The sequence below is a fragment of the Scylla paramamosain genome, chromosome 1 (genome assembly GCF_035594125.1).
Source record: "Scylla paramamosain isolate STU-SP2022 chromosome 1, ASM3559412v1, whole genome shotgun sequence".
Taxonomy (NCBI): domain Eukaryota; kingdom Metazoa; phylum Arthropoda; class Malacostraca; order Decapoda; family Portunidae; genus Scylla; species Scylla paramamosain.
In genome coordinates, this window is record NC_087151.1 from 12892501 (window position 1) to 12907277 (window position 14777).

At 37.7% G+C, this 14777-nt stretch overlaps 1 protein-coding gene across 4 annotated transcripts in view; it reads right to left on the reverse strand.

Annotated features, from left to right (window-relative positions):
- LOC135100887 (transcription initiation factor TFIID subunit 7-like) overlaps positions 1-3885 on the reverse strand; it is a 24188-nt gene extending 20303 nt beyond the window's left edge. For 2 of the 4 annotated variants that reach the window (XM_064004428.1, XM_064004419.1), the window contains exons 1-4: positions 3670-3880; positions 1152-1310; positions 779-925; positions 534-614 (exon numbers count right to left, since the gene is read on the reverse strand). In XM_064004428.1, the coding sequence (XP_063860498.1) occupies positions 534-614; positions 779-925; positions 1152-1241 (318 nt within the window). In that variant the 5' untranslated portion in view covers positions 1242-1310; positions 3670-3880. Of the gene's footprint in view, positions 1-533; positions 615-778; positions 926-1151; positions 1311-3669 lie in introns of all 4 variants that reach the window. The other 2 variants (XM_064004450.1, XM_064004439.1) reach the window with 2 other exon arrangements.
- Positions 3886-14777: the final 10892 nt, after the last annotated feature.

The following is a 14777-nucleotide window of genomic DNA, read 5'->3' on the forward strand; positions in this document are numbered from 1 at the left end:
ATAAATTCTCTATTTTGCTTTTTCATACTTTGTTCTATCAGTCACTCATCAAATCCTGTCACATTTTTATATCTCAGAATTCCTTATAACTTGATTGAATGACAGCATATGTCAAACAAAACATGATCAAGTACACACCAACATTTAAAACACAAAGATAAAGGATAAAAAGACTCACATTTAAGATAATAGATAAAATAATAAATAAATATTTAAATAGAACTTTCAAAAACTGAAAAGAAAAAAGATAGAAATAATAAATTCATAATATAACATACAATAGTAGAGAAGAACAATATCCACATCCAACGTAAAATAAGAACCTTGAAAATATAATATGAATAAGAAGGATGATGAACAACAAATCCTTGCCAAAAGCATCACTCTTCACTTCACTGAAATATGGAGCCATACACCTGAACTCCAGGATGTGTCACTTCTGAAATGTACTGACCAACACGGTAACATTGCAATACTGAGCTTCAACAAGATAAAAACAAAAATTTATAACTTCTGTGTTCATGGTATCTCACCTGACAAACATCTGCTGTCTTGTAAAAATTCTTGCCATCAATTGTCTTCAAAGTTTCCATTATTGTTGGCATGTCCATCAGCTGAAAATGTTAAATTGTTGTATCAACAAACAATGAAATAAAAGGGTAGAGAAAATACAGATCACTATTCAAATTTTCAAACCTGGAAATAATTAATGATATTTAGGAGAAACAATCAAAACCAAATGAGACAAAATATAATTACTTGTTTGTGAGTAGCTTACCCTTGCTTTGTACATGATGGTGTCAATAGTGATAACTCCATTCCTCATGTCATCCTTATCATTGGTGAAGTCAAGCTGGATTGCCAGACGATCCTTGATGTTTGTGTGGCCATGTCTGATGGCCTCCCGCAGGGATCCCGCCTGTGTCTGAAAAATTGCCTTAAATGTGTACTTACAGTCTTCTTCTGAATGGAATGACAATCATAATTTTCTCTGGCATTAATATGCTCCTGCAACTATTTATACACTAAATATTTGGCAAATGTTTCCCAAGCACTTTAAGCCAAAATATGACATAATATTATACAATGCAACAAATTATCCTCAAATAGTTCAAAGCTTGATTACAATAGTTCAAAGCTTGATTACTTACAACAGGAAGTCTAAGAATAAATTGATTTTCAAGTTCAGCTCCTTGTGACCCCGGTGGCCGGGCCATCCTCCCCTTGATGTTCCTGTTCATCTTCAAAGATTAATTCAAGGTTTGCCAGTAGTCAAATATACCAGAATTTAGGGGTGAGAGGCCTTAGTCCTGAAAATAAGAGAACAACATAAGAATTATTGTTTCTCACTGTACTCTTATTCCTGTCTTACATTTTTCCCTCAGCATATTTAAAATTTTTGTTGTCCTAAAGATTTTTAAACAGAATGGATGTTGCTTTCTGAAAATTTACCATTTTCAACCTTAATACTATTTTCTGCAAATAACATCGTTAATTTATAGCATTACATATATGTAAAAGGCCAGGCACACATAAAATGAGTGCTGTCTTATTCTATTCCTATTCCCAGTCTGAACCACAATGTAAAAAAGAGAAGGCAAGGGAAGTGGAAGGGATGGGGAGGTGTCTGTGAGTAGCGCTTTCCAGAATTTTACTGAGACATGTCTTCATGAAGCATACTGAGCACATCACTGCATCAGTACTACAACATGCATGATTTGTTGTTCTAACCCACTACAATATTATCTAATGAACACCTGACCAACCATCTGTGAAAAATAAGAACCAGACCCAAAATAAAAGAATGTGCTCATTTAGAAACTTTGGCCCTTTTCCTTTATGGACTGGCACCTCAGTGCAAATTTTCTTTGGTAAACTTTTACAGTAAAACCAGGCTGCACTTCGATTACAAAACTATGATATCCATTATTGGCTTTTTTTATGTTATGGATGATTTTGAGCATAAGACATGTTGGAAATAGTTAATTTTGCCTCTTCTCCCTTCATCCTACTATCCTCTTGGGGACTCATTGGAAAGCAGGGATTATGGGCGGGGAATACAAAAATGGTAATTTTTGGGTATATGAATGGAGATGATAGCTTAAAAGAAGGCAATCACACCCTAACCTAACCTAACCTACCCTGACCTAATTAACCTGGTTAATCTTACCAATAACGACTCCTCATGGATCAGCTAAATTATGCATATATGGTGATGTAGATTAAGTTAAAATCCTTAAGAGGGGAGATCTTTGCCCCCCACTGCTAGTTTTGGCTAGGTAATGTTAGGTTAGAGTTCTTAACGGGGTCCAGGGAAGTGAAGCCTCCCCACCTAGTTTAGGTTAGGTTAGGTAATGTTAGGTAAGGTCAGGTAATGTTAGGTTACGCTAGGTAATGTTAAGTAGTGATGACTGACAGAATGTAGGAGGTTACAAAATGTTACATTACATTAGTTTACCTTATGGAGGGGTTAGGAGGTTTGGTTATGTTAGATTTGTGACCTTAAAGGGGGGCATCCAGGGGGAGGTGAAGCCCCCTTGTGATTAGGTTAGGTTGGTTATATTTGGTTAGGATAGCCTAGAAACTTCCTGTTTTAGAAATATGCAGTTTATCATTCTTAGACTTTTCAAGATGTCAAAAATGCCCCATTTTGGGTTTCCCCACCCAAAACCTCACATTTCCACCATGCCCCTATGCTTGTTGGCTACAGTAAAAGAAATAAAGAGGATGGGAGTACTGGTCAAAACTGCAAATTTCTCGTTTTTTTTTTTTTTTTCCTTTTTTCTCATTAGAATTTTTAGGTTTCCCAATTCTGGTCTATTTTGGTGTTCCCTACCCTAAAACCCCATTTTCCCACTAGGTCTCCAAACTTGCTACTCCTGTAGAGGCAGGAACAGAATTCAGAGGTAGGCGCTATTGGTAAGATTTACCCTAACCTAACTTAACCTACTCGCATCACCTAACAAAAATTCAGTTTTATTATAGTTTAAGCCATTACACACTACGTGGTAATAACCTACCTCATTTTGTTCTTCTCACTATTCACATCATTTCTAATGATTACACTACTTGTTGGAAATTAATAATAACGCCACAATAGGCCTGGGAATGCACAGCGCTCTCAACTTTTTCTAAGTCCACAGGTAAACATAAATGGTGTATTGTTGCCTGAACTTCAGTTGTTTAATGCTTTGAATTGTGGATAGCTGCTGGATAGGATCACTGTGTCTATAATTCCTCGGGCCAATCACGTGCTACCACCACTTAACACCACGAGTTGCACCAATAAGAAGTCTCTATAAGTACCCATAAGCTGTGCGGGCAGGTTAGGTTAGGTTAGGTTCCCCACAGGCCCCCAAGCTTGCTTGAGGGATTGGGGGGCCGTGGGTAGAGATTGGGGACATTGGCTTAAACTATAAATTTACCAAAAATTCCCTGTCTTAAGGAAACTATTAATCTGCGACGAATAATTCAAGTTCAGTATCCAAAAAGGTAATAAAAAACGATATTTCTAAATGTGTAAAGCGTTATGGTCCTCTCTTGAAATAATATCTTTCCTTTTTATAAATTTGGTAGCCCTTGAACAATATCGCTCTTACAAAAAATATAATAACAATAACTATAATGATAATGTATTGCTACACACTATAAAAACAATACTTCCCATACCTGCAAGACACAAGACCACTAAGAGCAGCTAGGACTTTATTTGTATACTCTCACTGTTGCTGGTCCTACAAATACAAGGAAGCTAGACTCTTGACCTTCCTTATACAGGCACGAAAAGAATTTCACTCCCCTTACTGACACTGAAGCAAGTGATGGCTATGGACGGAGTCTCGTAAACAAACTCCAGTGTCATCTGCCTTTACAACGGCTATTCATCCACATTCACGGCTCACTGCTATAGTTTTCTTTTTCCGTCTTTCTTTTACTTTCTTTATAATTTCTGCATTTTCATATCTTGTTTAATATCAATGTTTTGAAATGTAAATTTTCCTCCCCAACACACACACACACACACACACGATTTTCTTAATGTTCTTATATATATATATATATATATATATATATATATATATATATATATATATATATATATATATATATATATATATATATATATATATATATATATATATATATATATATATATATATATATATATATATATTTACATCTCTATAATCGCTGTTTTCATGTACTAATTATCCAACACACACACACACACACACACACACACACACGCGTTTCTTATAATTTCCTTATATATATATATATATATATATATATATATATATATATATATATATATATATATATATATATATATATATATATATATATATATATATATATATATATATATATATATATATATATATATATATATATATATATATATATGTATATATATATATATATATATATATATATATATACGAGTATGTTACAGTCAATACCTGAATCCAGACAATTTGTAAAGTGACTTATTTTTTCAGGCAATTTGTGAACTGCCTGGTTAGGTTAGGTTAGGTTAGGTTAGGTTAGGTTAGGTTAGGTTAGGTTATAACCTAACCTAACCTAACCTAACCTAACCTAACCTAACCTAACCTAACCTAACCTAACCAGGCAGTTCACAAATTGCCTGAAAAAATAAGTCACTTTACAAATTGTCTGGATTCAGGTATTGACTGTAACATATATATATATATATATATATATATATATATATATATATATATATATATATATATATATATATATATATATATATATATATATATATATATATATATATATATATATATATATATATGTATATATATATATATATATATATATATATATATATATATATATATATATATATATATATATATATATATATATATATATATATATATATATATATATATATATATATATATATATATATATATATATATATATATATATATATATATATATATATATATATATATATATATATATATATATATATATATATATATATATATATATATATATATATATACAGGCACACATACCTCACAAAAAAAATAATTTAAAAAATAGCAACGTGGTCTGCCCACAATCTTTAATCTACTACTTTCCTTCAATTTCCTTTCTTTTACTTCTTCTGTCCAAACTCTTCTATATTCTCAATCTTTCTACAAGCAAAGCAAAAGCATATACACAGTCGCCGCAAAAAAAAAAAAGTATACATTTTCACCGCAATAAAAAAAAGTACACACACGAATATCTTGGAAGGGATTGAAAACCCTATGCGGCACAAGAAGAAACAAGAAGAAACAGTGTGCCTGAACCAGAAAACATCAACATATATGTAAATGAGATGAACGCGTTCTTTGCAAGATTTGATAGACATGATTTCAGTGATGCGCATAATGAGGTAATGGCAGGAATCCAATTTAATAGTGATGAAAGAATTATAATTAGGCAAGAAGATGTACAGAAGTCCCTGCAGAACATACGTGCAGGTAAAGCTACAGGCCAGACGGGGTGCCTGCCAGGGCACTTAAATCTTGTGCAGAACAACTGGCACCCGTACTGACCATATTATTGCAGGACTCAGTTGATCAGGGAGTGGTGCCTTATAAATGGAAGGAATCTGAAGTGAAACCCATTGCAAAAATTAACTGTTCAAAAGATCCCAAAGATTTTAGACCTGCAGTATTAACATCCAACATTATGAAATGTTTAGAAAGTATATTGAAAAACTATATCCGTGATAATACAAATAATTTAAAAGACCCTATGCAGTTTGCTTATTGTAAAAATAGGAATGTACAGGATACAACACTTATATTACTAAATGATGTTAACAAGCACTTAGATAAGCCTAAAATTAATAACAAGTTGTATATTGATTTTAGTTCACCATTTAATACAATGCAACCTCATATTTTGCTCAATAAAATGCTAGAAATGGGTGTAAATAGAAATATCCTAAAACGGATTTTTAGCTTTTTAACTCAAAGACTTCAATATACTAATGTAAATAATGTTAAGACTAATGTGATAGTCACCAACACAGGAGCCCCCCAAGGTTGTGTATTGTCCCCCGTTCTGTTCACCTTGTATACAGATGATTGTAGAAGTGAGCTTGATGATTGTACTATTATAAAATATGCTGACGACACAGTTATCCTAAGAAAAATTGATAATGATAATTATGAAGGTTATTCAACTCAGGTTAAAAAATTTCTTGATTGGAGTAAACTAAATTTTTTGGAGCTCAGTGTAAAGAAAACTAAGGAGAAGATATTCGATTTTAGAACTAAAAATAAACATGTACCAACCTTTTAATAATTGAGGAGGAAAACGTAGAAAGAGTAAGCCAGTATAAGTATTTGGGTTTTATGATCGATGACCAGTTAAAGGGCAGTGTTAATACAGATATGGTGTCAAGGAAATGCAACCAAAGATTATACTTTGTACGTAACCTACGTGTAGATAAAGTAATAATTAGCCTATTTTATAAATCAACTATTGAATCTGTTTTAAACTTTTCAATCACTGCCTGGTATGGAAAGCTTACCTGTAAAGACAAAAACAAGCTGGGAAGGATTGTTAGAAAGGCAGGAAAACTAGGTGCAGAGACCATATCACTAGACAAGCTTTATCAGGGAAGTACAATGAAACAAGTAGACAGGATTATGAAAGATATAACTCATCCGCTACGGCAGAATTAAAGGTAGCGGCAGGTGACAAGAAGGACAAGCTAAAAACCGCAGCAAAGAACCTCCCTCCCGGCGCGGTACCAGCCAGAAAACCAGGCTCTGGGGCACCGAGGAAGACGTTTCCGCGCACAGACAAGCTCCTGGCAAGAGAAATGAAGGAAGACCCTTCGATTACAGCCGTCAGCCTGAAAGAGAAACACCTCAACTTCCTGCAGAACGTCTCGGTGCGAACTATTCAACACCGCCTTCAGGACTTAAAATTGCCAGCACGCCGCACCACAAAGAAGCCGCTTCTGACGGAGGTTATGAAGAAGCGACGTCTGGATTTCTGTTGGAAATACAAGAAGTGAACATCAGCAGACTGACAGAAGGTAATGTTCAAGGATGAAAGCACGTTCTGGCTGGTCAGGGGCAGCTCCAAGGTCGTGAGGAAGTCCAGTAACGTGTCCCGTTATGACCTTCGCAACACTGTCAAAACGGTCAAACACCCAGATAGTGTTATGGTGTGGTCATAAGGGCTCTGCTGGACTCTACTTTCTTCCTAAGAAAGTGACGATGAAGGCAACTAATTATATTGAAATCTTGGAGGAGCCACATGCTGACATTTTGGAGCATTCACGAAGCGGAATATTTTATGCACGACTTAGCACCAGCACGTAAGTCCAAGGCTGTTAAGGAGTTCATGGTGAAGAATAATGTTCGTGTCCTCGACTGGCCAGGCAACTCCTCAGACCTCAACCCCATCGAAAACGCCTGGCATGTAATGAAGACCAAGCTGGAGAATTCGCGCCTCAGCAACATCAAGAACCCGACGGAGGAGCTGAAAAAGATATGGATCTACTTCAATGCTTCCTACTTCTCCACCCTTGCTGCTTCCATGCCCAGGAGAATCCAGAGTGTTCTGAAGTCCAAGGGGAATATGTCGAAATACTGATTGTAAGATAAAATTGTAAATAAAACAACCTTATTTTGTATTCTATAGTTTTACTAACCAAAATTCAGTGATGTATACTTATTTTACAGCCATTGTTTATATATATATAAACAGTATATATATATATATATATATATATATATATATATATATATATATATATATATATATATATATATATATATATATATATATATTACAATCGCTGTTTTTAAATACACACACACACACACACACACACTCGGGAGGGCCTGCACACACGGAAGTCCTCGCACACTGTGCATGTGCGAGTCAGTCTCGCTTCGTGAATGGCCGCCACCTTCTCTTCAGCTAACATAACGTAACTCCTTACCTAACCTAACCAAATCTAACCTAACTAACCAAAACTAACCTAACCAAGCCGAAATAATGTATTATAATAAGAGACCATATCCAGTAATTTGGTACAAGGTAGTTAGGTTACAGGATAGTTAAGGTTAGGTTAGGTTAAGGTTAGATTAGATTAGTTAGGTTCAGGTTAGGTTATGTTAGATTTGTTAGGTTAAGGTTAGGTTAGCTGATGAGAAGGTGGCGACCAATCACGTGGCGAGACTGCTCGCACATGCGCAGAATGATGTGCGGGGACTTTCCTGTGTGCAGGGCTTCCCACCCCCTCCCCACACACACACACACACACACACACACTAGGGGTACATTAGTAATAGGCTCAAACTTGATGAAATTATATTGAAGAAAGAGATATTAAGAAATTAACTGGAATACACTCGGTAATCAAATTGTGAACCATGAGTCAAAATGAGTCATATCTTTATATGATAAATATTGAGAAAGATTTTTTTTTTCCTTATGTAGGAGGGACACTGGCCAAGGGCAACAAAAAAAAAAAAAAAATGCCCACTGAAATGCCAGTCCCATAAAAGGCTCAAAGCAGTAGTCAAAAAATGATGGATAAGTATCTTGAAACCTCCCTCTTGAAGGAATTCAAGTCAAAGGAAGGTGGAAATACAGAAGCAGGCAGTGAGTTCCAGAGTTTACCAGAGAAAGGGATGAATGATTAAGAATACTGGTTAACTCTTGTGTTAGAGAGGTGGACAGAATAGGGGGTGAGAGAAAGAAGAAAGTCTTGTGCAGCGAGGCCGCGGGAGGAGGGGAGGCATGCAGTTAGCAAGATCAGAAGAGTAGTTAGCATGAAGATAGCGGTAGAAGACAGCTAGAGATGCAACACTGCGGCGGTGAGAGGGAGGCTGAAGACAGTCAGTTAGAGGAGAGGAGTTGATGAGATAAAAAGCTTTTGATTTCACCCAGTCTAGAAGACCAGTATGAGTGGACCCCCAGACATGTGAAGCATACTCCGTACATGGACGGATAAGGCCCCTTTACAGAGATAGCAGCTAGGGGGGGTGAGAAAAACTGGCGGAGACGTCTCAGAACACCTAACTTCATAGAAGCTGTTTTATCTAGAGATGAGATGTGAAGTTTCCAGTTCAGATTATAAGTAAAGGGCAGACCGAGTATGTTCAGTGTAGAAGAGAGGGACAGTTGAGTGTCACTGAAGAAGAGGGGATAGTTGTCTGGAAGGCTGTGTCGAGTTGATAGATGGAGGAATTGAGTTTTTGAGGCATTGAACAATACCAAGATTGCTCTGCCCCAATCAGAAATTTTAGAAAGATCAGAAGTCAAGCGTTCTGTGGCTTCCCTGCGTGAAATGTTTACCTCCTGAGGGGTTGGATGTCTATGAAAAGACGTGGAAAAGTGCAGGGTAGTATCATTAGCGTAGGAGTGGATAGGACAAGAAGTTTGGTTTAAATCATTAATGAATAGTAAGAAGAGAGTGGGTGACAGGACAGAACCCTGAGGAACACCACTGTTAATAGATTTAGAAGAACAGTGACCGTCTACCACAGCAGCAGTAGAACGGTCAGAAAGGAAACTTGAGATGAAATTGCAGAGAGAAGGACAGAAACTGTAGGAGGGTAGTTTAGAAATCAAAGCTTTGTGCCAGACTCTATCAAAAGCTTTTAATATGTTCAAGGCAAAAGCACAAGTTTCACTAAAATCTCTAAAAGAGGATGACCAAGATTCAGTAAGGAAAGCCAGAAGATCACCAGTAGAGCGGCCTTGACAGGACCCATACAGGCGATCAGATAGAAGGTTGTGAAGTGACAAATGTTTAAGAATCTTCCTGTTGAGGATAGAATAAAAACTTTAAATAGGCAGGAAATTAAAGCAATAGGATGGTAGTCTGAGGGATTAGAACGGTCACCCTTTTTAGGAACAGGCTGAATGTAGGCAAACTTCCAGCAAGAAGGAAAGGTAGATGTTGACAGAGCTGAAAGAGTTTGACTAGGCAAGGTGCAAGCATGGAGGCACAGTTTCGGAAAACAATAGGGGGAACCCCATCAGGTCCATAAGCCTTCCGAGGGTTTAGGTCAGCGAGGGCATGGAAAACATCATTGCAAAGAATTTTAATAGGTAGCATGAAGTAGTCAGAGGGTGGAGGAGAGGGAGGAATAGGCCCAGAATCATCCAAGGTAGAGTTTTTAGCAAAGGTTTGAGCGAAGAGTTCAGCTTTAGAAATAGATGTGATAGCAGTGGTGCCATCTGGTTGAAATAAAGGAGGGAAAGAAGAAGAAGAAGCAAAGTTATTGGAGATATTTTTGGCTAGATGCCAGAAGTTACGAGGGGAGTTAGATCTTGAAAGGTTTTGACACTTTCTGTTAATGAAGGAGTTTTTGGCTAGTCAGAGAACAGACTTGGCATGGTTCCAGGCAGAAATATAAAGTGCATGAGATTCTGGTGATGGAACGCTTAGGTACCTTTTGTGGGCCACCTCTCTATCATGTATACCACGAGAACAAGCTGTGTTAAACTAAGGTTTGGAAGGTTTAGGTTGAGAAAAAGAGTGAGGAATGTATGCCTCCATGCCAGACACTATCACCTCTGTTATGCGCTCAGCACACAAAGACGGGTCTCTGACACAGAAGCAGTAGTCATTCCAAGGGAAAACAGCAAAATACCTCCTCAGGTCCCCCGAACTAGCAGAGGCACCTTTGCTTAGGGGGATCCTGAGGAGGGATTTGAGCGATAGGACAAGATACAGATATGAGATTGTGATCGGAGGAGCCCAACGGAGAAGAAAGGGTGATAGCATAAGCAGAAGGATTAGAGGTCAGGCAAAGGTCAAGAATGTTGGGCGTATCTCCGAGACGGTCAGGAATACGAGTAGGGTGTTGCACCAATTGCTCTAGGTCGTGGAGGATAGCAAAGTTGAAGGCTAGTTCATCAGGATGGTCAGTGAAGGGAGAGAAAAGCCAAAGCTAGTGGTGAACACTGAAGTTTCCAAGAATGGAGATCTCTGCAAAAGGGAAGTGTCAGAATGTGCTCCACTTTGGAAGTTAAGTAGTCAAAGAAATTCTTATAGTCAGAGGAGTTAGGTGAGAGGTATACAGTACAGATAAATTTAGTATGAGAGTGACTCTGTAGTTGTAGCCAGATGCTGAAAAACTCAGAAGATTCAAGAGCGTGGGCATGAGAGTAGGTTAAGTCATTGCGCACATAAATGCAACATCCAGCTTTGGATCGAAAATGAGGATAGAGAAAGTAGGAGGGAACAGAAAAGGGCCTACTGTCAGTTGCCTCAGACACCTGAGTTTCAGTGAGGAAAAGAAGATGAGGTTTAGAAGAGGAGAGGTGGTGTTATACAGATTGAAAATTAGATCTTATACCATGAATGTTGCAGAAGTTAATGAAGAAAAAGTTGAGGGGGCGGGTGTCAAGACACTTAGGGTTGTCGACAGAAAGGCAGTCCAACCTGGGGACATTTATGGTCGCCTCCCCAGATGGGGACTCTGAGGCTGGTGTAGGAGTCGCCATAATAATTTTGAAATTTTTGAGTGAAGGGTGTGTGTGTGTGTGTGTTATTAGGTGCTTGTAGTTTTGTGTGGAGGAAGAGAGTTGTCTTTAGAGGGCAGGCTGTGACTGCCCCCCTGTGTTGTGAGACACAAAGGGAAACATTCAGTGGGGTCACAGCTGGGTTTAATGATAAGTTCACAGTACTCCCTGAACAGTGCTTTAGACCTCACTGGGAGTAATTATTGTTTCAGCAGGTATCTACTGCCTCCTCCTTAAATGAATGGATATCAGTACACAAATTCTTTATAGGAACTGCATCATGGAGGCTTACTTACAGCTTTGCAAGCATATCTTAAAACATCCTAAATAAACTGAAGCATAATACTAATATATTTACTACAGATCATGTCTGTATCTTGTCCTATCGCTCCAATCTTTCCTCAAGATCCCCATAAGTGGAGGTGCCTCTGGCATTTTGCAACTGCTAGTTGGGGGGATCCTGAGGAAGTATTTTGTTGATTTTCCTTGGAATATCTACTGCTTCCGTGTCAGATATCCTGTCTCTGTGTGCTAAGTGCATAAAAGAGGAGGCACATATTCCTCACTCTTTTTCTCGACCCAAACCTTCTAAACCTTGGTTTAACACAGCCTGTTCTTGTACTATACATGATAGAGAGGTGGCCCACAAAAGGTACTTGAGCCTTCCATCACCAGAATCTCATGCACTTTATATTTCTGCCTGGAACCATGCCAAATCTGTTCTCCAACTAGTTAAAAGCTCCTTCATTAACAGAAAGTGTCAAAACCTTTCAAGATCTAACTCTACTCGTGACTTCTCACATCTAGCCAAAAATATCTCCAATAACTATGCTTCTTCTTCTTTCCCTCCTTTATTTCAACTGGATGGCACCACTGCTGTCACATCTATTTCTAAAGCTGAACTCTTCGCTCAAACCTTTGCTAAAAACTCTACCTTGGATGATTCAGGGCTCGTTCCTCCCTCTCCTCCACTCTCTGACTACTTCATGCTACCTATTTAAATTCTTCACAATGATGTTTTCTATGCCCTCACTGGCATAAACCTTCGGAAGGCTTATGAACCTGATGGGGGTTCCTCCTCTTGTTCTCCAAAACTGTGCCTCCGTGCTTGCACCTTGCCTAGTCAAACTCTTTCAACTCTGTCAACATCTATCTTTCCTTCTTGCTAGAAGTTTGCCTACATTCAGCCTGTTCTAATCACTCAAACTACCACCCTATTGCTTTAATTTTCTGCCTATCTTAATTTTTTGAACCTATCCTCAACAGGAAGATTCTTAAACATCTATCACTTCACAACCTTCTATATGATCGCAAGTATGGGTTCCATCAAGGCCGCTCTACTTGTGATCTTCTGGCTGTCCTTACTGAATCTTGGACATCTTCTTTTAGAGATTTTGGTAAAACTTTTGCTGTTGCCTTAGACATATCAGAAGCTTCTGATAGAGTCTGGCACAAAACTTTGATTTCCAAACTACCTTCTTACGGCTTCTATCCTTCTCTCTGTAATTTCATCTCGTTTCCTTTCTGACTGTTCTACTGCCACTGTGGTAGACAGCCACTGTTCTTCTCCTAAATCTATTAACAGTGGTGTTCCTCAGGGTTCTGTCCTGTCACCCACTCTCTTCCTGTTATTTATCAATAATTTTCTAGACCAAACTTCTTGTCCTATCCACTCTTACACTGATGATACCACCATACACTTTTCCATGCATTTTCATAGATATCCAATCCTTTAACAGTTCATGCAGGGAAGCCACAGAACGCCTGACTTCTGATCTCTCTAAAATTTCTGATTTGGGCAGAGCAAACTTGGTATTGTTCAATGCCTCAAAAACTCGATTCTTCCATCTATCAACTCAACAACCTTCCAGACAACTATCCTCTCTTCTTCAGTGAGACTCAACTGTCCCTCTTCTACGTCCTCAGTCTGTCACTTCTTTTAATCTAAACGGGAAACTTCACATCTCATATCTAGCTAAAACAACATTTATAAAGTCAGGCATTCTGAGATGTCTTTGCCAGTTTTTCTCATACCCCAGCTGCTAACTCCTTAGAAGGGCCTTATCTGTCCATGTATAGAGTATGCTTCACATATCTGGGGGTTGGAATCAAAAGCTTTTCGTCTCATCAACTCCTCTCCTTTAACTGACTGTCTTCAGCCTCTTTTTCATTGCCACGATGTTGGATCTCTAGCTATCTTCTACCACTATTTTCATGCTAACTGCTCTCCTGATCTTGCTAACTGCATGCCTCCCCTCCTCCCATGGTCTTGCTGCACAAGACTTTCTTTTTTCTCTCACCCCTATTCAGTCCACCTCTCTAATGCAAGAGTTAACCAGTATTCTCAATTATTCATCCCTTTCTCTGGTAAACTCTAGAACTCCCTGCCTACTTCTGTATTTCCACCTTCCTATGACTTGAATTTCTTTAAGAGGGAGGTTTCAAGACACTTATCCTTCAATTTTTGGCTACTGCTTTGGACTCTATTTGGGGACCAGCATTTCAGTGGGCTTTTTTTTTTTTTTCTTTTATTGGATTTTTGTTGCCCTTGGCCAGTGTCTCCCCTGCATAAAAAAAAAAAAAATCCCATAATGACTGTCAGGTCCTGATATTTGAAGCCTTTGTATGGTCATCGACTCACTACATCAAAGAAAGCATGCCAATTTGATAGTGCATGGAATGTGCAGGTTTCATGTATTACTACCAGCCATAACATAAAGTGGTAAGTACACATATGGTTTAACATTCAACAATGTATGTAATCAAATGCTTTTCTAAGCATTTGATTACACTAAGAGCCTTTCTTGATTCCACCTCCACTCTTACACTAGAGTTGTGTTATGTATATGATATAGGTAATGGTAAATAACATGTAATTCCATACAATTTGCTGGTATCATATATATATATATATATATATATATATATATATATATATATATATATATATATATATATATATATATATATATATATATATATATATAAGCTCCAACCTCCTCACATTAAAGATACCAAACAGCAATTTTTTATGGTATTGTTGTGCACACCCATTCTAGCCTTCAGGCACAGTCAGGTACACACTTATCACTTGCAGCAGCCGAAGGTGGTCAGCACACACAACAAGGATCCACAAGTGCTGTTGTTGTCAGGTTTGTTTGGCTAGTGGGAGCGAGGGACACACACACAACACCTGTCTGGACTCAACAGACTATGCAGAGGGAGAAGGGCAACAAAACACTCAC